This window comes from Dromiciops gliroides, chromosome 6, assembly GCF_019393635.1.
Source record: "Dromiciops gliroides isolate mDroGli1 chromosome 6, mDroGli1.pri, whole genome shotgun sequence".
Taxonomy (NCBI): domain Eukaryota; kingdom Metazoa; phylum Chordata; class Mammalia; order Microbiotheria; family Microbiotheriidae; genus Dromiciops; species Dromiciops gliroides.
The window spans coordinates 122,924,490-122,949,964 of NC_057866.1; the positions used below are offsets into that span (position 1 = coordinate 122,924,490).

Consider the following 25,475-nt stretch of genomic DNA (forward strand, 5'->3'; position numbering starts at 1 on the left):
CTAAAGTATATAGGGAACTAAATCAAATTTATAAGAATCCAAGTCATTCCCCAACTGAGAAATGGTCATATGAACAGGCAGTTTTCTGATGAAGAAACCAAAGCTATCTATTCCCATATGAAAAAATGCTCTAAATCTCTAATGATTAGAGAGATGCAAATTAAAACAACTCTCAGGTACCACTTGACACCTATCAGATTGGCTAAAATTACAAAAAAGGAAAATAATAAATGTTGGAGAAGCTGTGGAAAAATTGGAACACTAATGCATTGTTGGTGGAGCTGTGAACTGATCCAACCATTCTGGAGAGCAATTTGGAATTATGCCCACAGCTGTGCATACCCTTTGACCCAGCAATACCACTTTTGGGTCTTTTCCCCAAAGAGATCATGGAAAGGGGGAAAGGGGGAAAGGACCCACATGTACAAAAATATTTATAGCTGCTGTTTATGTGGTGGCAAGGAATTGGAAGTTGAAAGAATGCCCATCAATTGGGGAATGGCTGGACAAGTTGTGGTATATGAATACAATGGAATACCATTGTGCTGTAAGAAACAATGAGCAGGAGTTGTTCAGAGAAACCTGGAGGGTCTTGCATGGGCTGATGATGAGTGAGACGAGCAGAACCAGAAGAACATTGTACACAGTATCATCAACATTGTGTGTTGATCTACTGTGATAGACTATATTCTTCTCACCAATGCAATGGTTTTGCAGGGAACGCATGATGGAAGAGGATCTCCAAATCCAGGGGAAAAAAAAGAACTGGGGAGTATAGATGCTGAATGAACCATACTATTTCTTTTGTTTTTCATGCTGTTGTTTTTCTATTTTGAGGTTTTTCGTCATTGTTCTGATTTTTCTCTTATAATATGACTAATGCAGAAATATGTTTAATGTTATCATGTATGTGTGTGTATGTGTATATATATATAAAACCTATATCAGATTACCTGCTGTCTAGGGGGGAGGGAGGGAGAAAAATCTGAAATTGGAAAGCTTGTACAAACAAAAGTTGAGAACTATCTTTACATGTAATGGGAAAAAATAAAATACTTTATTTTTTTTAATGAAAATGTTATGGAATAGTTGCTGATTTGCATTTATAGAATGAGTTTCCTTACCAGGAATTTTCTACATTTAAGAAATCAGAGGCTAGATAGCTTAGTGGGATTAACTACTATCTCTCATGGAACATTTTCTTCCCAAATTATTTATTTCTTTTATCAGTAAATATCCTTTAAAATGTGTGAAGTGTTTTTATTTTGTTTTGTTTTGGTATATGGTGGGGGGACACTATTTTTCCCTCCACCAGCAACCTAAGTTTTCATTTTAACTCACTGTGTGTGTGTGTGTGTCTGTGTGTGTGTGTGTGTGTGTGTGTGTGTAGGGTATAAATATTCTACTGGTTAACTAAGATTAAAATGAATCATTTTTTCTCTTTTCCTTGCTCTCCCACTTAGAATCAATCAGAATGGACTGTGAATTCTTTCCAGTGTTTCCATTCCCAGTCCCACTTCCTCTACATTTTATTGCATATAAAATTGTGTTCTAATTTGAGAAAAGAGAGCTTGTTGCCTATATTCTTAATTCAGCCCCATCTTATTTCTCCTGAACTATTTCAGTAAGCTGCTAATTATTGCATTAGTTGTTGTGCATGTAGTCTATCCTTCCTCTACATCTTATTGCATATGACTTGAATATTGCTCTTTCCACAGCATTGTTTTATCATGTCACTCTCCCTTCAAAATCTTTTATTGCTTCAAAATCTTATTATTTCCTGAATCACTTTCAAAACCTTCAGTCTAGTATTTGACACTCCACAATTTGGCTTCTCGTTTGCCATTCCAGCCTTAAATCCCATTGCTTCTTTGTATGTACTCTGTTCTTACCATTTCCTGAACATGTCCTGACTTTCCTACCATCCATCCTTTGATCATGCCATGGGCTCCTCTGGAATGCTCTCCCACCTTATTCCTTCAGGGTCCACCTTGGTTCTATGTGAAGCATTAATCTGATCATTATATTAGAAGTTTTTTTCTTTCCTAACCTATGGCACTTGATTTTTACCACCTTAAGAAACTTACCATGTTTTGCCTTGCATTGTTGAAAGTTAATAGCAACAAAGACTGCTTTGAGAGAGATTGCTATGTGTTTTTGTCTCTAATGAAAACTAATTCCTAATTAAAGAAATGGTGTTTACTTTTGGAAGTTCCTTCCTGCTTTCAGGCTTGGGCTTAATTACTTTTGAGCCAAAGGAAGAAGGACCAGGTGACTTCTGCAGCCTGCTGGTATCATTCTTCCAGTTTGAAGTTACATTGGAAGACCAAGAACCTTGAAAACTTAACTAGGGGAAGAGGTGGGAGAGAAGAAATATTAGAGAGAGCTGGGAGAGAAGTAGAGAAATGAAGTGTTAACGAATTCCCATTTTCTCACCCCAATTTAAACAGTTTGTTTTTATTTGAATTTAATCTTTATTTTCTGATTTAGTGAAGTTTTTGGTTGGTAGGTTTCAGAAAGGGGTGAGGAGAGAAAGAGGATCTTCTTATTAGAGATTTAATATAGAGAAAACTTTTTTATTACTTCCTCAAACAAGGTGGGACAATATGCTTTGAGTAAATACAAGAGTTAGGGTAGTATCTAAGATAGTGAAGTGGAATGAGCCCTGGTTTGGGAAATATAGGCTGTCTGCATTCTAGTGTTGTTGGGGTGTTTTTTTTCAACATTTATTTTATTTTTTCCAGTTACATGTAAGGGTGGTTTTCAACATTCATTTTCATAAGATTTAGAGTTCCAAATTTTTCTCCCTCCCACCCTTTCCTCCCCCCTCCACAAGACAGCAACCACATTATATATGTACAATCCACAAGTGCTCTTTTTATCAGTTCTTTCTATGGGGGTGGATAGTAAGCTTCATCATTAGTCCCTTGGGGTTGTCTTGAATGATTGCATTGCTGAGAGTAGTTAAGTCATTCACATTTGCTCACTGAACAATACTGCTGTCACTATGCACAATGTCCTCCCAGCTCTGCTAATTTCACTATACATCAGTCCATGAGTCTTTCCAGGTTTTTCTGGGATCATCCCATTTGTCATTTCCTATAGCACAATACCATTCCACCACAATCATATACCACAGCTTCTTCCATCATTCCTCAATGGATGGACATTCCCTTGATTCTTAATTCTTAGCCACCACAAGGAGTTGCTATAAATATTTTTATATAATTTCCCCCCCTTTTCTCTTTTTCATGATTACTATTGTTAACTGTTTCCCTTCTATCCTCTTCCCTTCCCCACGATATTTATTCTATTATCCATCTTCCTTCATCCTATCCCTCTTCAAAAGGGATTTGCTTCTGTCTGTCCCCTCCCCCAATCTGCTCTTCCATCTTTTGCGCCTCTCTCTTTATCCCCTTTCCCTCCTATTTTCCTGCAGGGTTAGAGAGATTACTCCACCCAATTGAGTGTGTATGTTATTCCTTCCTTGAGCCAATGCTGATGTGATTGAGGTCTTCGAGCCTTTTCTGATGAGTGTAAAATTCATTTACTACCCTTCTCCTCCCCCATCTATTCCCCCACTCCATAAGCCTTTTCCTGTTTCTTTCATGTAGGGTTTCACCTCTGCCCTTCCCTCTCCCCCAGTGTATTCCCCTCACCCTTCAATTTAACCCTAAAGATGTCATCATGGGGCAGCTAGGTGACACAGTGAACAAAGCAAACACCCTGGACCCAGCCAAAACCCAGCCTCAGACACAAGACAGTCACCCACTGCACGACCCCAGGTATGTCCCCCAACTGCAATGTTTTATGGTTCTCTAGGGTCTAGTATTTGAAAGTCAAATTTGCCATTCAGTTCAGGTCTTTTCATCACAAATGCCTGAACGTCCTCTTTTTCATTAAAGTCCCACTTTTTTCTCTGAAAGATTATGCTGAGTTTTGCTGGGCAGGTGATTCTTGGTTGTAATCCCAATTCCTTTGCCCTCTGGAATATCATATTCCATGCCCTCCAGTCATTTAATGTAGAAGCTGCTAGATCTTGTGCTATCCTGACTGGGGCTCCACAGTACTTGAATTCTTTCTTTTTGGCAGCTTGCAATATTTTCTCCTTGACCTGAGAACTCTGGAATTTGGATATAATATTCTTAGGAGTTTTCCTTTTGGGATCTCTTTCTGGAGGTGATCAGTGGATTCTTTCCATTTCTATTTTATCTTCTGCTTCTAGAATATCAGGGCAATTTTCCCTAAGAATATCTTGGAAGATGATATCTAAGCAATAATTTTCAAATTATCTCTCCTGGACCTATTTTGCAGGTCAGCAGTTTTTCCCAGAAGATATTTCACATTGCCCTCTATTTTTTGCTTTGCCCTCATTTGGATTTGCTTTATTGTGTCCTGGTTTCTCATAAAGTCATTAGCTTCCATTTGTCCAATCCTAATTCTTAGGCAATTATTTTCATCAGAGAGCTTTTGTACCTCCTTTTCCATTTGGCCAATTTGACTTTTCAAGATCTTGACTTTTTTCTCATGTCTTTCCTGCACCACCCTCATTTATCTTTCCATTTTTTTTTCTTCTACCTCTCTAACTTTATCTTCGAAGTCCTTTTTGAGTGCCTCTATGGCCTGAGACCAATTAATATTTTTCTTGGAAGCTTCAGATATAAGGGCCCTGATGTTGACATCTTCCTCTGAGGGTCCCCCTTGGTCTTCCTTGTTACTGAAGAAACTTTCTATGGTCCTCATCTTTCTCTGTCTGCTCATCTTGCTTTTCTTTTACTTGACTTTTAGCTCCTTAAAGTGGGGCACTGTTACCAGGCTGCAGTATCCCAAGCTTCAGAAGTCCCAGGTGGTATGATTTAAGGAGGATCAGGTTCTTCTCTCGCCTGGCCTGTTCACTGGTCCTTAGATGACCCCAGATCAACTTTTTCTAATCAACCAGCTTAATGTGTTGTGGTTGTCAGCTCTCATGAGCCTATGCCCCTCCCCCACCTGGTCCACTGCTACTCAAGCCTACCTCCTGGTTCCCAGCAGGGGTGAAAGACCCAAGTTCTGCCTCAGCACCAGCATAGCCCCCTGTAGTCTCCCCCCTGCCAAGAGCTCAGCTCTCTCACCAGACTGTGAGCTTAGTTCCAGAAGACACTGGCACTTCAACTGATTCAGAGGCTCTGGGGATCTCCTTCTCTGGTGAAGCCTTCCTGGGACTGGATCTGTTTCAGGGTGATTGTGGGGCTGGGCTTGACTCCTGTATCAGCACAGCAGCTCCCTCCTTCTGACCTTCCAAGCCGTTCTTGGCTAGAAGATGATTTCAGCAATTCTTCTGTGGGTTTTGCTTCCCCAGGCATTGTCCTATGGCATTATTTGGATGTTTTTTGGAACAATTGTGTCATGAGTTTGAGAGCTCACTGCTTTTCCTCTGCCATCTTGGCTTCACTCTGGAAGTCCTCTGCATTCTAGTTCTTGCTCTGCAGCTAACCAGCTGAATAACTTTTGGCAGATCAGTCCAATATTTGTGAGAATCTCTTGGCTCATCTGAAGTGAAGGAGTTGAACATAAGGATAGCTCCTTTGTTATGATCTCTCCCAAATTATTCCTTGAGGGCAACTTATTAAATCATTGAAAATGATTAAAAATCTACAGCTTTTTATCAGTGTTCTTTTTCTGGAATAGATCCTAGTATGCAAAAATTTCAGACTAATCATCCTTAAACAATATTTTATACAGACAAAAAAAGTCTTATAGAAATCTGCCAGAGTTTTTCTAAAGGAAATATCAGAATATAGTCTTCTTTTAAGAATTTGATTCTATCTGCAAGCTCTTTAGCTTTCATTTATAGTATAATATAAATGAATTCTTCTTAATGATATTTAAATTTTTAGTATGCTCTTAAAATTGTCACAAAACGAGTTCTACAGATCCATTTGTTATATTTTTGATAGCTTATAATTTTAATTTTGTATAAAACACAACCCTAAATTAGATGATTTGTTGAACATTTCATTTCACCTTTACACTATTTTACTTGGACCAACTAAGTTAAAGAGAACTTTCTGTTCTATAACTTTTCTGTTGTATGTATTTTAAACAATCTTGACTATTCTTGGTCCTTTTGGCATTTTTATTTCCATTACTAAGCATTAACAAGGTTTTCTTTGTATAACTTTGTGAAATATTGTATATTTTGATTCGTGATTCAGTTTATTACGTCCAAAATCTGAGGCTAAAGACTCACCTTTTCTTCTGTCTCTCCCCCTTTTCAGGATTCATTTTTCCTCCTCCTTACTAGTATTAGGAATTGCATTATACTTATACATAGACTTTGGGAAGTGAAAAGTACATCATCTCCTAAAAAAAAGTAGTTACCATATATACTTTCTATCTGGATGCCCAGTTATTAAAGACAGATTTTTAGCAAATCCGTTAACTTGGGGTCAGATGTCTTCATTGGGCTTGTTATTTGCTTGTTTTAATTAAGATATCTCAGTTTATTATCAGTGCCTGTGATGAAGAGAAAATGTTAAATTTTATGTCAATTCTTATTAGCAGGAATCAGACTTATTAGGTCTTAGCTAAGCAAGAAATGATTTTGCTTTACAAAAGAACTACTATAAACAAGTTCCACTAATAAATATGCTAATTGTACCTTAACAGGAAGAAAAAGTAGTTCTGATTGTTTCTGAGGTTAAAGTACATATCGTTGCATGTGCAGTATTTTATTCACAATTTCTCAGAATATTTAGTAAGTTGCTTTGGTTTTTCATTTCTTTTTATTTGACTCATGGTCATACCTTATAATATTTTTATTTTTATGTGTTTTAAATAGGCAACAAAGTATCCCTAGGAGCTATTCTTTCTGGTGTGTAGGGCCCGTTTAGTTCTAATGCTTTTTTTTTTTTAATGAAATTACTCTATTAAATCAGATGCACTGAGATCCTAAATCATTTTGAGACTTGTTTGGTTCATGGAAGTGTGTGCATTTTTTGAGGGGTGGGGGCTATTTCCTTTCTTCAACAGTTAAAGACCACTGGGGAACTCTGAAATCTTCTAGGCTGCCAGATTATCATTCCATGACTCTGGGTTCCTTCTGCTTAGATTTCTTACATTAATTATGCTTGTATCTTAACTTTATTTGTGCCTCAAGCTTTGAGGTACTATATACATAGTATTACGTAGTGTTGCCAGTCTTATTCAATTTGTTTCAAATAACATTTCTGAATATCAGGAGTGTTCTCTTTGAACTAGTTCAGTTGACATAGACTAACCAAGTTGATGACATCTTGGGAAGATTTGCTGTATAGAGCCATCCTTGCAAATGGAAATCCATTCTCTGACAATGCTACTATGATCTTGTCACAGCTGTTTATTAGATGGTTTGGATTCTGTTTTGGTATTTATTGGATATATTGCTCTCAGACCCTAGTGTATCAGGTGGCGATCAATTGTATGTTTGGCTTTTATAATCTTAATCTCCTCCAGGTCCCACTAACATATGATAATAATAATCAGTGAGATGCCACTGTTTAGATCTTAAGTGCATCCATAATGTCTTTCTCTTGTTTGCTAGGCAGAAGATGGTGTTAGTGATTACGAGCTGATGTCTGGCACGCTTGCAGAGCAGGAGTAAGTGATTGCTGTTCAGCTTTCCAATCCTGTGAGTCCGATGACTTTTCTTCATGTTTTGGCATGACTGCCAAATACATGCATTGAAATCTCTCATGATAATCAGTTTGTCAGATGATGGTATTGTTGCAAATAGTCTGTCAAGGTCCTTGTATAATCTTTCTTTTGTTACCTTAGTAGTGTATCCATCATGACGAGGACATATAGACTGAAACAATGGAAGGAGACCTGTTTTAGTGGTAGCATTGTTGTAAAGACAGGGTTGAAAGTTTGAGATAAGTCAATGATTGCAAAACTCATTTTTTATGAACCATTCTTTTGGGAATGGTGCTTTGCTCAGTGCCATAGTATTGACTAACTGCCTGTTTCTCTGGTTCATGTGCAGTTCTTTCTGGACAGCTGATGTTCTTGTTGTTGCATAGTTTTTGGTTTTCTGTAACATGATTGTTTTAGGCTGGAACGTATCATTCTACTTTCTGGAGAGTACAAGGCAGTTAAAAACTTACCCTATGTGGCAAACTAACCAGTTTTGGTTAGGGTGAAGCAGTCATTTGAGTATTTTTCTAGATTCTCCCCACTGTTGTGTGAATAATGCAGTCTTAAGTAAGATGACTCAGCTATACAATGGGCAATCAAGCACTGACTAATACCTAAGGTTTACCTGCTTGTATAGACACTTTTTGGTTTGGGTCATCCTTACTATCATGGTATTTAAGCTGAATTTCCACTAATAGAGATGGGTGTATATAAACGTCTTGCCTGATCTGTTTGTATACAATACCATTCACTATGAGAAAAATGACAGTGAGTGATCCAAGGAATAAAACTTTTGTGGTTTCTTCTTAGTAGTGTAGCAGGCTGTTGTGCCTTTATCTTATTCATTTGAAATTGTTGAGTGAGATGCACCCATTTCTGAATTGTTAAGTTCATTGCTACTAAATGCAGTATCGTAGTTAAGGTTGTTTGTTTTGGGGTTTTTTGCATATAGAAGAATACTTGAGTTATTACTTGAAATAATCACATTATCTTATCAAGATGTGCTAGCATAGAATACATTAAAATTTGAAAAAAATTATTGTTGTTTCAGATGCAGCATCCTATATTTTATACTGCTAGAAAGCACTATCCTTTTAGCTAGATCCAAAGTCAGTAAACTTCCAGTTCATGCAGATAGCTCAGTGGTTTCTTACAGTGGCTACCCATTTGAGCAATATTTCATGATTATTTCTATTCCTTGGTGGATAGTGACTTTAGCCAACTATTTTAACAGAGTCTTGATCCTTCAGTTCTTTTTCTAAGGTACTCTTTAGTTTGGTTTCCAAAAAAGATGACTTTGGGGGGGAAAGTGAAAGAAAAATTCATCATTTGCCAGAAGTATAATGGAGAAGAACCAAATCTGTCTTTTTATATCTAAGTTTATGGGCTATTTCTCTCTGTTTTCTCAATGAAATGTAGCCCCTATATCTAACATGAGGTATTATCTTTCCCATGGTTATCGCTTACAGAGATGTGTGTGGCTGCATATATATTACTTAAATATTTCTTTGAAGAGGAAGTATACATATAGATCCTACTATTTCAGAGAGTGAATATATGCACTTCTCTTTTTTTTGTAGGCTGACTTGTTTGAAGAGAATTTCCAGAGACATAAAATTATTATGCTAGGGATGGATTTGGTCCTGTCTAATTTCCATATTTGTAATACAATATAGTGTAGTATAGAAGAAAGCTTATTAACCTGTAAATTTGATTTCATAAGAAGCTCATTCCTAAAAATGATAGATCTTTGCTGCTAATCTTGGAATACCTAAATCTACTTGTAAATATTAAAAGAGTTTTATTTTGTTTTTATTTTTGTAAATAAAGCAAGTGTTAAATTAGAGTTAATTACATTGTGATGATTTTCGATTTCTTTTAATGAAATTGCAATGTTTGCTAGTGTGGATTTAATTGATTTTGTTTTTAGTTTGATCATTAAAAAGATGCACACACACATATATGTATTATTCCTTTGTGAAATTGCAACTTTTTCATAATAATTCATTTTTCCTACTCCCTCTCTTTACCTTTATCATCTCCTATGGATTTTTGTGATGTTTGTGATAAGTGAACAGTTTTCAGTTTTGTTTTGGTTTTAGATTAAATAGAGGTTTTAGTTATTGTAACATAGAAAATTTTTCTTCAATTCTCTCATTCATGTTTTTAATCTATTAAACAGGAAAAGGACCAGAGAAGCCTAGACATCAATACTGCCAAATGCATGTTGGGACTGTTGTTAGGAAAAACCTGGCCCCTTTTTCCAGTATTCCACCAATTCCTAGAGGTACAGAATGATGCTGTTGAGTGTTTATTTTCCTGTTAAAAAACCAATTATGTTATTTGCGAAATTTTACATAATTATATTGTTATTGTATTTTATAGTTAGAGCAATTATTTGGACCTCATTTCATTCATGCTTTAAATTTTAAAAATTTTATAGCAATAATACATTATACATAATGGAATAAAATACACTGAAATAATCTTAGGTATAAATAATTTTTCCTTGGCCTATCCCTCTTCATTTCGGAAATTCTACTTTTATTTAGATTTTGCTTTGAGTAGAGTAAAAATTCAACATTTACCTTTTGCAGTCGTGATTGAAGTTCTATTTCATTAAGCATTGGCTTTTTTGTTTGTTTGTTTGTTTTAGACATGCTTGCCAAAATTCTTAAGACATTAGGAGTTTATTCTTGAGATATACTGAAAAGGCAGCATGAAATGGTGAAGAGTTGACTTTAGAGTCAAGAAGGCCTAGGGTCAAGCCCTGCAACATCTGATATATACTCTGGCCGTGTAACCCTCAGGAAGGTCTTCAATATCCCCAGAAACTCTCTGAGACTCTGGGTTACAGTCTACTTGCTGGATGCTTCCAGTTGGTAGAGTTGGTTTCCTCATAAGCAGTTCCCCTACAGCAAAGGTGTCAAGCTCACTGACTGTTTCCCACAAAACTGGACTACCAGGATACAAATAAAAATACAGTGTAACATGGATAATGATAATTTGTGGTTTTCTAAGTCAATGTGAGGCCAAGAAAGAATCCATTTCTGTTTGAGTGTGACATCACTGTCAATAGCATTGAAATCATACCCCTAGATTAAAAAAGAGGCTATTACTGTCAGTGTTTGTATGTGTGTGTTTACTGAAACCTGTGAGATTTGACCATTTTATCTATAAAGTAAATAAATATTTTCTTTAGTTTGAAAGCATCTAGCACTTTAAAACTTTAATATGAAAATATTGCTTGATCATAATTTCTGACCCATTGACTATAAAGTGTCTTTTGTTGAAAAGTAATGGTAATAACCAAAATGAAATCCCAGGAGTTTCTTGACCAGGACTCAAGTTTTTATTTTGTATCAAATAGGACATTTTCCTTTTTCCCTCCCTTTTTTTCCATTTCCTTTGCGTTTATTCATAAAGAAAAAATGTTTTTATGAGAAGTCTTTTTGGGAAGACATTTCTTTCCATAAACACTGACCACTTTTTTGCATATTTTAAATGATAAAGTCAACAATTAGATACATAATCAGTAATAAAAATATCATATATGAAACAGTAAGTTGCCATTTCCAGGTTTAAATAAATACATACTCCTTTTATGTTTTCATGAACCCTTTTAAACATATTAGAACTTATTTTATAAGGGGGGGGTCTAGAAAAATTGTTGATACATTCATTTCTTTTATACTGTTTGTTATTACTAACTCTTTTGAAGAAAAGATATGGGGCAGCTAGGTGGCGCAGTGGATAGAGCACTGGCTCTGGAGTCAAGAGTACCTGAGTTCAAATCCGGCCTCAAACACATAACACTTACTAGCTGTGTGACCCTGGGCAAGTCACTTGACCCCAATTGCCTCACTTAAAAAAAAAAAAAAGAAAGAAAAGATACTAGAATTTGTTTGGAAATGTGTTGGTTCTTTAAAAAATTCTTATGTTTCCCATAAAAGTGAAATAATGCATATGCAAAATGCTTATACACCTTAAAGTATTATATACACATGAATTTTTATCATTTCAAATAATTTGTACTGATTTTTATTGAAAAGCAGTGATAGCTGTGATAGACTTAATTCTTCTCAGAAATACAATGATCCAAGATAATTTCAAAGAACTCATAATGGAAGGTGTTTTCCACATCCTGAAAAAGGAACTGTGGAATCTGGATAGATTGAACCAGACTGTTTCTACTTTTTTTGTTTTTGTTTTTTGAGGTTTACCTTTGTTTTTTGGGTTTTTTTGTTTTTTAAGTGAGGCAATTGGGGTTAAGTGACTTGCCCAGGGTCACACAGCTAGTAAGTGTTAAGTGTCTGAGGCCGGATTTGAACTCAGGTACTCCTGACTCCAGGGCCGGTGCTCTATCCACTGCGCCATCTAGCTGCCCCTGGTTTACCTTTGTTTTGATTTTTTTTTCACAACATGACTAATGTAGACATATGTTGAATGTGATTGTACATATATAGCCTATATTGGATTGCTTGCTGTCTTGGGGAGAGGGGAGGGAAGGAGAAAAATTTGAAACTAGAAATCTTATAGAAATAAATGTTGAGAACTATATCTGCATGTAACTGGAAAATAATAAAATGCTTTTATGATTTTAAAAAAATAGCAGTGATAACAAAATACAGCCTTAAACTTGTCTGCCATGTTCATCTTACAATGGTAAAATATTCCTTGATCAATCCAACAGTGACTCTCTAGTTATGAATTTTAATGAAGGCATAAAACAGGGTGACCTACATTCACCAAAGCTTTTGCTACCATTATGAAGGGTATCTAGTTCAGAGTCCAGTTGGAAGAGAGGGCTCCCAAGATGCTAAGGTTGTCCAGATCCTGTGGTTTGGAGATGATTTTGTGCCAGTTTGATTTCAACAAGCCTGGAACATTGCAGAACCTCCTAAATGAGATCATCCAGAAGAGGGATAGTATGATGTAATGGATAAAGCCTGCCTTTGAATCAGACCTCTGTTCAAGTCCTGCTTCTGACTCATGTACTGGTTTTGTACCTAAGGCATGTCACTTAATTTCTCATTTTCCCAGGCATTTCTCTTAAAACTATAAATTTCAGAGAGGTTGTCACTTTGCACTGGCAAAATTTTATCAATTGGAATTTCCTTAGGATAAAAAAAAATACCAAAACTGTTCTGGATACCACCTCTTTCACCCATAACTCTAGCTTTCTACATAGGAAAAAACAAGTACTGGCTGAGCTCCCTCCCCCATCATGTTCTAGGAACCTCATCAGACCTGCAAGATGAAGATAACTTTTTAGCCCTAGACCTTATCCCTCTTCAGTTAATATCTCCTGCCCCCTCTGACTGAGGAGCTCCTCCCAGAACCTCCATTTAAGAAGGGTGCTGGGGCAGCTAGGTGGCGCAGTAGATAGAGCACCAGCCCTGGAGTCAGGAGTACCTGAGTTCAAATCCAGCCTCAAACACTTAAGACTTACCATCTGTGTGACCCTGGGCAAGTCACTTAACCCTAATTGCCTCACTGGGAAAAAAAAAAAAAGAAGGGTGCCCAAGCCAGCCAGCTCTTCATTTTCTACCCATTACGCTCTTCTGGGCTTCACTGTCATGTCCCTATCCCTGGGTACCTCTCCTCCCTCCTCCTTTTTTCAGATTCCTTTTGTTTTTGTTATCTTCTCTCATTAGATTTTAAACTCCTTGAGTTCAGGGACTGTCTTTTTTCCCTCCTTTTTTCCTTCCTTCTTTTTTTCTTCCTTTCTTTTCCTAGTATTTAGCACAGTACCTAGTAGGTGCTTAATAAATGTTTATTGACTGCCTGTTACGCATATGTAGCCAATGAGCTGATCAATCAGTACAGTATCTTGGAGAAATGTCAAAGATGAAGATTGAAGTTAGATCCAGAATTGAATGGGAGGAAGAGAACTGTTGAATTGCATTTTTAGTTACTAATTAAAGCAGAAACCCATTGATTTAACACCTATATTCTCCTGGAGAAGGACACACATGATCAGTGTCACAAATGGCATAAATAAGATCAGAGAGATGTATGTCCTGGTCATGTATCAAAAACAAGGTATAACAGACAGCCCCTTGTTGCCGAATTAGGAACCATGTAATGACTGGAGCCCCAGAGGAAGGCCCCTAACATGTTGGGCAAACCTCTTGTGAAAGTTTATAGGAGGTCAGAGACATGGGACTCATGATGTGAAAAGACATGGGTAGGTGGTACTCTGTACTTTGGAGGGAGGATCCATATCACTAAAATGATAGATTCTTTGAAGTATTGATTATGCTCATAAAAGTTGGAAGATTTACTTTCAAACCAACCACTAAAAAAGTCATCAGCTTAGTATGTTGTTTATTAATGTAACTTTACTAATGTCATTTTACTTAGTTCCTAACTTTGGGACCCAGGTAAAACTTTCTGACTCCCATTTTCTTTTAAAATACTAGCTAGTGGCAGAAAAAAGATCTTTTATTATGCTAAACCTATAAAGAAAATTATTGCCACTATGAAAATGATTGAAGCAGTAGCCAAGGGGGAACGTATTAGATTTAGATATTGAAGAGGCTCTTAAACACACAGTTTTTAACAAGGCCTTGGATAAGTACAAACTGCATAGTGTTCATGAGCATGCTAAATCTCATCTCATCTTTAAAAGTTACCTCAAATGGAGTGAGTGAATATTGTTGTTTTATGTTATGCTTTGAGGTTATTTGTTGTTGTTGTTGTTGTTGTTGTTGTTGTTGTTGTTATGGGCAAGGGTGAGTAGGCAGAAAGTACAGAGTAGCCTATATTGTTTTGTTTTTCTCTTAAAATAGCACAATGGCAGTAATCCATCCTTTATGTTGTTGGATGCAAAATTTTTCTGTGTCATAAAAATGAATTGGGTCACATGTTACCCTTTGCCTATTATTTATACATTTGGATGGCTTATGTGTCTCCCTGATTTTAGTGGCTAGGAGATATGTGTGTGTGTGTGTGTATGTATATATGTATGTATATGTGTGTGTGTGTGTATACCAATTATTGGCATCATAACTTTGTATTTAGACGTTACAATACTGTGTGGAAAATAAATCTAGAACATGAGCCTTTACTATAGTTTAGATCCTAGCTTCTTAAACTGTGCATTGCAACCCCATATGGGGTCATGTAACTGAATGTGGCGGGGGGGTTGCAAAAAATTTGGCAACAGTAAAAGGTTCTATATACCTATATACCTAGGGTTACATAAAAATTTCTCAGGCAAAAAGGGGTTGCAAGTGGAAAAAGTTTAAGAAGCCCTGGTTTAGATGACACAATGGATGCTAATTCATTGTGCTCTCTAAGGTTCTGTTTAGTTGTTTTATTTTAATTTGTGTGTACCTATTTTTACTTTGTTTTTTTAATGGCAAGGACATTATCTTTTACCTTCATATCCCCTGTTGTACCTAATAGGAGTGAGACTACAGTAAACCTGTATTATAGAAAATATCTATTGACTTCATTCAATGTGACTTAAAGTAGAAATCTTGGTGGAAAACCATGCTTATACATATTTAGGAGTTAAAACCTTCCCTGTATGAATCTCTTAATACCTCAAGACTGAAGGATATGGATTTTTCGGACCCTCATATGATGACTGCTAGTATTCTGTAGTATTTTTGTCATAAAATATCCATCAGGGTCTTAAATATCATTTTTGTTCTGTTACATAATTCTATTTACTTGGTACTAGCAATTTGAATTCTTGGTTATATCATAAGAGTTTATATCGATCATTTTATTATTATAATATTTATATTTATCATATTTGTATCATAGGAGTTCAATAATGTAGAGATTGAAACAATTTTTAATTCTTCATGTTTCTCTTTTTTCTTTTTAACAGCAATCAAAATATAAAGTTATAAACAAAGATCAGTGGTGCAATGTGCTAGAGTTTAGCAGAACAATTAATCTTGACCTTAGCAACTATGATGAAGATGGAGCATGTGAGTACTGGACGGGGCAGGGGACAGTGTATTGACATTTTTTCTACCATCCTTTTGAAAAAGAATTTATGCAAAACATACTCACTTTCTTTCTTTTCACAGGGCCAGTTTTGTTGGATGAATTTGTGGAATGGTATAAAGAGAAACAGATGACATAGGAATTTAACTATGCACAGCAGCTCAAGAGTCCCTGTTAGCACAGTTCTGTCAACCATTAGCCATAAATTGCTGTTTGTATCAAAGCGCATGCTGCTTTTCTCGCACAGTGTCCCTTCTTCGGGGAAGTTGTGGTGTTTTGCTATTTAACAAGCCAATGATCCTTGCTGTGTAGCATTGTCCTCTTTGAAGGCTGCTTTGCATTTTGTATTTACACTACAGATTGGTGAATTTGCCAACGTCTTCACTGTGATTATGTGTATATTGCTGTTTAAATTTTGTATATGTGTATAAAAAAAGCTTCACCTAGAGATTATTTCTGCAGAAATGTATTGTAAAAATAATTTTGTGGCCCATTTTCGTCACTTTTTTCAAATGAATCTTTTATTTCTTTATTTGGTCTCAAATGTAGCATTTCAGAAAACAAGACTCAAGAACTCTTTGGACATTGTTGCCATGAGCAGCCATTGCCAGTATAACCTTTCTGTTTAAGAGGCCAATTTTTTGAAAGGGGAATGAATAGCATTTCTTCCTTCAGCAGCACATGCCAAATGTCACTTAGTTTTGGTTAAAACTATTGGCCTTCAAAAAATGGTTAAAATTGTAATTATTGGGAAACATATTGGTGATATGCCACAGATAATTTCTGCTGGGTACATAGAGTGTTGTTTGGTTTTTTAACATACACATATTTAAACTTTGTTTTAATGTTTAATCAAAACCCCTGTACTATTTTGAACAGTGCTACAGATCAGCAAATTAAAAATATACCTTTACAAAAATGATATTTAAGCTCCTCTAAATTGCCTTTGGCATACTCCTTCCTTCTTCCTCAGCACTCTCTTTTCCTTTGGCTTACAAAGAATGCTCAGACTTCTATTGTTTCCTAAGCTACTAAAACTAAAATTGATGTTCTCCCTCCATCCAAAATGAATGGTTTGTTGGCAATCACAATTTATCAACTCCAGCCAACTGTGGGTCATGGTTTGAATTTTTAGTTAGGCTTTCATAGTGTTTAATTTTCAGTTTCTTATGTAATTAAAGAACTGTATTGAATAGCGAGGATTTGTTTTTCCTTTTCTTTCCTGCTGGGTTTTTCCTGGCAAAATGTTCATTGCAGGCAATGGATATTAAACCACCAGCATTGAGTTAAATACACACTATCTTTTAAGTAGGGACCACTTTTTTTGGTGACTGAGTCATTTGTACAGGAAAGTTTTATTTGCCTAAATGAGGAAAACAAGAGTGAGTGGAATGATATCATAAGGTTTGTATTTTATGTCTTTTCTTTGCCTTACCCTTTCTTAGGAAATGTATTGTCAATACCAATGCTTATTTCTTCAGTCTTCCTGGTGCTAAATAATGCAGTCCCTAAGGTTTTATGAAAACAGAAAATTGTATGGTTGACAAGTAAAAATCTATTGGTGCATTTGAACAAATGAAATGAATGCAGCTATTATGTAGTATGAGCAGAATCCAAGACCAGGCAAGTAATTGGAAGCAGTTGGAACTTGGTTGAAATCTGCTAGTAGTTCTTCTGCTCTCCCCCTAAATGTGAATTTTTTCAGTTGTATAAAATGAGAAGCAGCACACAGGCATGTGCCTCTACACTGCTGTGTCGCAGTTTCTCTTCTAACAGTGTCCAGGGTTTTAGATTGGATTTGAATTTTTTCCCCTGTTGTAACTCAGCCAACCACCAAAGACAAATTATATGTATATACAGTGTGTGTGTGCATATACAAAATCACATTATGGTAAAAATACAACTACTACCTTTCCCCACCAAATAGAAATGTTTGGTTTGCTGTGAAATAAACACATATTGGAGTTTCAAAAACAATATGATGACTAAGCATACCTGATTGTTCCTAAATTATATGCTCACATGTGGTCATTTCTGAGTTAGTGCCAGTTTGCACAAGAATAATAACTGTGAGTGGATTAGAAAATATTTATGACAAGCAACCAATATTAAATTCAGTATTTTGAAACATTTTAGCACAAGTGTACCTATTTCAATGGTGATAGCCAGAGGGGAAATATAGAGAGTACTGTTTTGATTTTTTTTTTTAATTAGAAACAAACCACATTTTAGAAGTAACATCTTATAAATTTTATCAATTGTGGGTTGTTGTTGTTTTTTTTTAAAGTAACAGCAACACACACAAAAACCCTGGGTTTTTATTTTTAAAAGTCAGATTAAGAATCTGGAGAATTTTTTTAAACACAAAATGGCACAATTCTCTCAGAATATAAAAATATGTGTTGCAAAGGGAAAATTATATTAGGTAAATAATTAGACTTTTTAGCAATGGAGGGTAAAACCTGAGAAAGCTATTAATTATGTATGATAAAAACATGAATCTCAAGGGGCAACCAAAATCTATGTGCTTAGAAAATCCTGAATGGTTTTCAGATTTTAAACTTTTTGTTAATAAGCCTTTGGGATTATTTGATTGAAGATTCCTTCCCCCCTTCCCCCTTTTTAATGTAGTTCTTTTTAAGAGTAGAGAGATATTGGAGGGATAGGATGCTTAGACTTTTTTTTTTTTAAGTCTCTGTCTACTTATCCCTGGACTAGGCTGATATTGACTCCTCATAGATATCGTCAGATGGTTATTTAGTGGCTTATGCCAAAAGATTAGTATGTTTCTCCTCCTTCTCCAGCAAGATCCTCAACCCTTTTACCCTCATGATATTTGAACGTTACCATATAAGAGCTCACAGTGTAATGGAATGTAAAGTTAGATTTACATTGCCACAATGGTTGGTCAGAGGTTTCATTATTGGATTCTTTTTTTAAAAATCTGCTTAAATGTGGTGTATCTTTTTGAACCATGAGCTACTAGTTACATGGTTTTTTGTTTTGTTTTTGTTTTATTTTTTGCAAATCTGAGTTAAAATACCTTTATACTTTTGTCCAACTTAAGATGTTTTTGACCTCCACTTTCTAATTTAATTGTACTTTTGAGGTTTATAAAGAAAGCTTTAAAAATTAGCTTGTCCCCCTAATTTTAATTCTTACAACTGCTAAAATACCTCTGTAAGCCTTATCCTTTCATATGTTCTATTATAAATGTATAGAATTCATCCACCAACTGAACTGTTGGTTGTCTGTAAATGAGACCAAAATGTGGGTTGATTTTTGTCACAAAATAATTTCTACTGGAGGTTACTGTTTGTTGTTACACAGACAACAGTTAACCTATAACTGTGAATGCTTTTATGTCTTCAGTATTTGCATTACATACATGAGGTGTGCAAGTCTTGTGATTCACTGCTTAACTGAAATACTGTCACGCCACCTAACAGGACTTCAGCAGGTTGGTTTTAGGTTTTAATGGAGTTGATGTAAAATGGTATTCCCACAAATAAAAAGAATTTGTGTTTGGTTTCAAAAAAAATGTGTGATTTTCTGTGTTTTTTTGCTTAAAAAGTAATCCAAGAGATTCTGTTAAAAGTGATTTTTAACTACATTGGTTTAAAATATTAAATAGATCAGTGCATTTATCTTGGCAATGATTTCCTCCAACATGATAGTAGAAAGAGTGTTGGGTTTGGTTTCTGTAGACTTTGATTTAAGTTACTTACAAGTTATTTAATTTCTGTGTAAAACAAGAAAGTTTCACTGGACAGCCTCTCAGGTCCCTTTTAATTCTGAAGTCTATACAGTGCTGAACTTGGAGTTGGCAAGATTTGAGTTCAAATGTGGCCTCAGACTCTTGCTAGTTGCATAAATTGGGAAAAGTCGCTTAACCAGTATGTGCCTCAGTTTCCTCAGCTGTAAAATGGGGGTGATAATAGCACTTACCTCCCAAAGTTATTGTGAGGATCAGAGGTAAAATTTTTAAAGCACTCAGTACAGCACCTGCCACATAACAGATACTTAATAAATTCTATTTCCCTTCCTCCCCTCCCTTAATCTGGTAGAAGGATGAAAATTTTAGTATTACTTAAATGTTCTCTCCCTTAAACTGATTATTTCCATTTGAGGGTTTGTTTAAAATTATTAAAAGTGAGTTGGGGGGGGCAGCTAGGTGGCGCAGTGGATAGAGCACCGGCCCTGGAGTCAGGAGTACCTGAGTTCAAATCCGGCCTCAGACACTTAACACTTACTAGCTGTGTGACCCTGGGCAAGTCACTTAACCCCAATTGCCTCACTAAAAAAAAAAAAAAAAAAAAAGTGAGTTGGGGGGCAGCTAGGTGGCGCAGTAGATAAAGCACCGGCCCTGGATTCAGGAGGGCTTGAGTTCAAATCCAATCTCAGACACTTAACACTTACTAGCTGTGTGACCCTGGGCAAGTCACTTAACCCCAATTGCCCTGCAAAAAAACAAAAAAAAAACAAAATCCATGGGTTTATATACCCTTCCAAAAGTTACACTTATACAACATATAATCTTGATTAGTTTTGTTTCTAAAATTAAAACATATTCTTAGGAAATATGAGGAACTACTTAAGTGACCATAAATGGCAGCATTATGATGACAATAGGGTGGGTCATTGTCAGGCCACTGGTGAGCGGCGTGAACTTGAGAGAAGTATGTCACTCGTGGTTACTAAAATGTAGTATTGCTGATTACTGTATCTTGTGATATTAATGCTTGACATTGGAAAGTTAGAAGAGAGACTTAACCTTTTGACCTTATATAATTGTAATAAAATAATATCTAAATATAATAAATCACAATTTTAATTGATATATTGATTATTATCTTAAATCACTTATAACTATGGTGAATCTCTTATAACTAAAGGATGGGGAAAATCTCACTCACAGATAGCCCCTCTGTTTATTCTCTTAATCTTACCTCCTACTGTTACCTTCAGAAGCTTGTCCCTTTAACTGTTATTTTCTCTTTTCCCCTTCCTCCTCTCACTTCTGGACCCTGTCTTTATCTACTGCCTCTATCCCTACTGCCAAAAACATATTCAGCTCTAGCTCATCCTTTAAAAAAAAAAAAAGCCTTCCCTTGACTTTGTTAGTCCCTTACATTATTTTTTTTTTTTTTAGGTGAGGCAATTGGGGTTAAGTGACTTGCCCAGGGTCACACAGCTAGTAAGTGTCTGAGGCTGGATTTGAACTCAGGTACTCCTGAATCCAGGTCTGGTGCTTATCCACTGCGCCATCTAGCTGCCCCAGTCCCTTACATTATTATTATATGTGGCTCATCCCTTTCATGGGCAAACTCCTAAAAAAAAACATACCCAAAACCTTTTCTTATCCACTTACTTTTCAACCCTTTGCAGTCTGGCTTCAACCCTAATACTTCATTGCTGTTACCAACAATCACTTACTTACTAAATCCACTGGCCTTTTCTCAGGATTCATTCTTAGTTTCCTTGTAGCATATGATCCAACTGACTGTCCTCTCCTCCTGGATCCTTTCTCTTCCCCAGGTTTTGATATTACTTCATTGTATATGGTGGTGGTGGTGTTTGTCCTTTGTTCTTAATGACATTAGAAGGGTGGTGTCTTGACTTGCAAGTGAATTGGATTTAAATGAGACAGAGCTGTGCAAAGTCACCAGCCTCTCTCTCTCCTCCAAAGTCCTTGAAGTCTAGTGGCAAGACAAAGGTCAGGATAAATGGAGATGGTCCCAGATATAGTGGGAGACATGGACTTTTTAAGCTCTTTCCCAGGTCTCACTTTGTCTGAGAAAACACTCATTCAGGGCAAAAGAATCAGTCTGGGAGGGAAAGACCCTTAGAGTTTCTGGCCATGACAGAAACAATTTACATCTATTCTGAGCCATCAAAACCCAAACAATAAGCAAATGAATCTTGGGCTGGAACCTATTATTGGCCAATTAATGATGAATCCGCAGTGGTTGGATTTAAAGGCAGAGCTTCATTTGAATCCTGATGGGCTTTATCAAAGTCTGGTTTTCCAGAGCCCTATTTCAAGAAATCATAAATGAAAGCTACATGAAATAAAAGAGTTTTTTTAAACCAATGATAGAATAAATAGTAGGAAATCTAGACCCTAAACCCCAGGATACCTTGCAAAGTATAAGTGATCAAAATTTATATTCCTTTGGACAGAGCACCCACATGTAAGGGTATGACTCATATGGACAGAGGGAGAAGAGCTTGTCTATGGTACCTTTACCAAAATGTAGTTTCCCTGCTTAGCTCTTCAAATAGGTATATTTTTGCTTTTGCTGTGTCTGAGATCATGATTACTACCTTAGCTTTTTTTTTTTACCTCAGCTGTAGCATAATAGACTCTGTTTCAGCCCCTTATTTTTACTCTATGTGTCTTGTTACAAGTGTGTTTCTTATAAAAAAACCAAACATATTGTTGGATTCTGTTTTTTAATCCATTCTACTATCCACTTCCATTTTATGGGTGAGTTCATCCCATTCACATTCACAATTATGATTACTGTATATTTCTCTCCATCCTATTTTTTTCTTCTTTATTCATCTTTCTCTTTTTATCCTTTATCTTCTCAAAAGTCTATTTTGCTTCCATTACCCCAATCAACCCTTTTATCACTTCACTCCTTTCTCTTAAGCTCTTCCCATCCCACTTCCACAAGAGGTTTTAATGATAAGATAGATTTCTATCCTCAACTGTGTGTATGTTCTTCCCTCTTTGAACCAATTCCAGTGAGTATTGCCTGCTACCCATACCCCCATTTTCCCCTTCATTGTAAAAAATTACAAGTATCATCTTCCAATGTAGGAATGTAAACAGTTTGACCATATTAGTTCCTTATGATTTCTCTTTCATGTTTACTTTTTTATTCTCTTGTGGAGTCTTGTTCCTGAATGACAGCTTTTCTATTCAGCTCTGGTCTTTTCATCAGGAATGCTTGAAAGTCCTCTATTTCATTAAATACACATTTCTTCTCCCGAAGAATTATACTGTTTTGCTGGGTAAGTTATTCTTGGTTTTAATCCTAGTTCCTTTGCCTTCTGTAACATCATATTCTAAGCCTTCTGATCCTTTGATGTAGAAGCTGCTAAATCTTGTGTTACTCTGTATGGCTTCATGAGATTTTTAATTTGTCTTTAATACTCCTGGGAGTTTTCATTTTGGGATCTCTTTCAGGAGGTGATGAATGGAGCCTTTCCTTTTCTATTTTATTTTGTGGTTCTAGAACACCAGGGCATTTTTCCATGATAAATTTTCTTGGAAGATGTTGTTTAGGCTCTTTTTATGATCATAGCTTTCAGGTAGTCTAATCATTTTTAAATGATCTCTCTGGATCTATTTTCCAGGTCAGTTGCTTTTCCAATGAGTTATTTGACATTTTCTTCTATTTTTTTGCATTCTTTTGATTTTGTTTTTATCATTTCATGATGTCTTATGGAATCATTAGCTACCACTTGCCCATTCCTAATTTTTAAGGAATTATTTCCTTGAGTGAGCTTTTGTACCTCCTTTTCCATTTGCCCAATTCTACTTTTTAAAACATTGTTTCCTTCAGTGAATTTTTGTACTTGTTTTTTTATATTTGACCAATTCTGCTTTTTAAAGGAATTCTCTTTAGTGAATTTTTGTATATCTTTTTACATTTGGCCAATTCTGTTTTTTAAGGTGTTGTTTTTTTCAATAATTTTTTGCTTCCTTTACCAAACTGTTGACTTTTTCCATGATTTTCTTGCATCACTCTCATATTCTTTCCCCTGTTTTCCTTCTACTTATTTGATTTTTGAAATCCTTTTTGAGCTCCGCAAGAAATTATTTTCTTTTTTTTGCTCCTGAAACCAACAAACTTCTTTTTTTTTCTTTTTTTTGTTTTGAGGCTTTAGATATAGCAGTTTTGACTTGTCTTCTGAGGTTGTGTTTTGGTCTTCCTGTCACCATACTAACTTTCTATGGTCAAGATCCTTTTTGTTGTTTGTTCATTTTCCAGCCTATTTCTTGATTTTAACTGTGTTAAAGTAGGGCTTTTCTTCCAGGATGGGGTGGGGGGTGCAGTGTCCCAAACTTCCAAGTTGATATAATCTAGGAAGAGGTGTGTTTACTTCTCTCCTGGCCTGTGCTCTGGTCTGTGAGAGACATTAGCAAGTACATTGACTAGCAGGAAATTTGTAGCTCAGGAGAAACAAATCAAAGAACAGTCGTAAACCATAACATGACTGCTTATAATGAGAATAAGGTGATTTAAAAGTACTAAAAAATAACTAATAGCAAAGTCTTTTGGAAGGCAATAATTATGTACTCTACTATTCTGCAGACAGGATAGACTCTATATTTCAGTATGATTTTGTACATTTAATTTACTAAAAATCATGTCACTGATTTTTAAATTTTTTTACCCTTGACCTTTTTTCTATTTATATGAACTAATTTACTGATAATATATTGAAGGAAGGAGATTTTGCATCAAGGTAAACATAAAAAGGAAGATATTTTAATTGGACAAATCCCAGATTTTCTTTTGTTTTAACATCCAGATTTTCTTAATATAAAAGTTTCATTTATTAGAAAATTATGTCAAGAAATCAAGAGGTTTTAGTTAACTACCCAAAACCATGAAATATATTATACAATTAACAAAAAAGAAAAGAAATCTGATATTCACATACACAACTCAGTTGTCTCTTAAACAATGATAATGAAACACATAAACAAAATCAGTAGCAATTGAAATTTTTAAAAAACCAGGAAAATAATGGGGAAAAATGAGAAATAGGGGTTGATATTCAAAGAAAAACTGACATCACATGAAGAAAGATAGCTAATATAAAGCATGCAGATACATTGTGGGTATTGAAAGGGAAAATTTTATGATACCTTCTATTTTTTTATCAGTCATTTCCTGCATAGTTACCTCCCTTGTAATAAAAAATTAAGCCAAACTAACCCATATCAGTGACAAATACTATAATTGTGATGAACTCTAAGGTAGTTGTTGAAAACAGTATCATGGAAAACAGCAAAGGGTAAGGAGATGAATAGATATTTTCTTAGAAAGGAATAGGGGAGGGACAGCTGGGTGGCACAGTGGATAGAACACTGGTCCTGGATTCAGGAGGACCTGAGTTCAAATGCAGTCTCATACACTTGACACTTACTAGCTGTGTGACTCTGGGAAAGTCACTTAACCCTCATTGCCCCACCCCATAAAAAATTAAAAAAAAAAGAAAGGAATAGAAAAGATTGTTGAATAATCCCATTTTATTCAACATGGATAGGAGCTTTGTTTTTGAATGACAACTCTTGGTGAGAACTAAGGTTGGGCATGTTTTCTATTTAAAAAAACACAATTTTTTTATCAATTAAAATTTTTATTTTCTTTCCCTTTTCCCTACCCTACCCATTGGGAGGGGAAAAAATCAAACAAACAAACCCCTTATGACAAATATGTATAGTCAAGCAAAGCAAATCCCTGCACTGACAATATCCAAAAATGTAGCTCTCTAATCCAGCACCTCTCTATTAAGAAGAGGATAGCATGCTCCATCATTGGTCCTCTGGAATCATATTTTGTCATTGTATTGACCTGACTTCTTAAATTTTTCAAAGTTGCTTTCTTTACAGTACTATCCTTTGTTTTTGTTACTGTATAAATTCTTCCAGTTCTTTCTTCATCAGCTCGTAAGTCTACTAGACATTTTCTACAGTTCTGATGGTGTATTGGTATGTAAGACCTGGACATATCATTTGGAACTTTTGTTTGATGATAGGAGTCAAATAGTGGAGAACCAGCATTTGGGGGTCCTTAAGGAAAGAATGCTTAGAGACTTCTTATTTCTGG

General features: G+C 35.7%; 1 protein-coding gene across 4 annotated transcripts in view; it reads left to right on the forward strand.

The window, feature by feature from the left end:
* Positions 1-18,884, forward strand: part of DCUN1D4 (defective in cullin neddylation 1 domain containing 4) — a 95,295-nt gene extending 76,411 nt beyond the window's left edge. For all 4 annotated transcript variants that reach the window (XM_043971179.1, XM_043971180.1, XM_043971181.1 and 1 more), the window contains 3 exons: positions 9,836-9,940; positions 15,500-15,602; positions 15,705-18,884. In XM_043971179.1, coding sequence (XP_043827114.1) covers positions 9,836-9,940; positions 15,500-15,602; positions 15,705-15,760 — 264 coding nt within the window. In that variant the 3' untranslated portion in view covers positions 15,761-18,884. The remainder of the gene's footprint in view (positions 1-9,835; positions 9,941-15,499; positions 15,603-15,704) is intronic.
* The last annotated feature ends 6,591 nt before the right edge of the window (positions 18,885-25,475 follow it).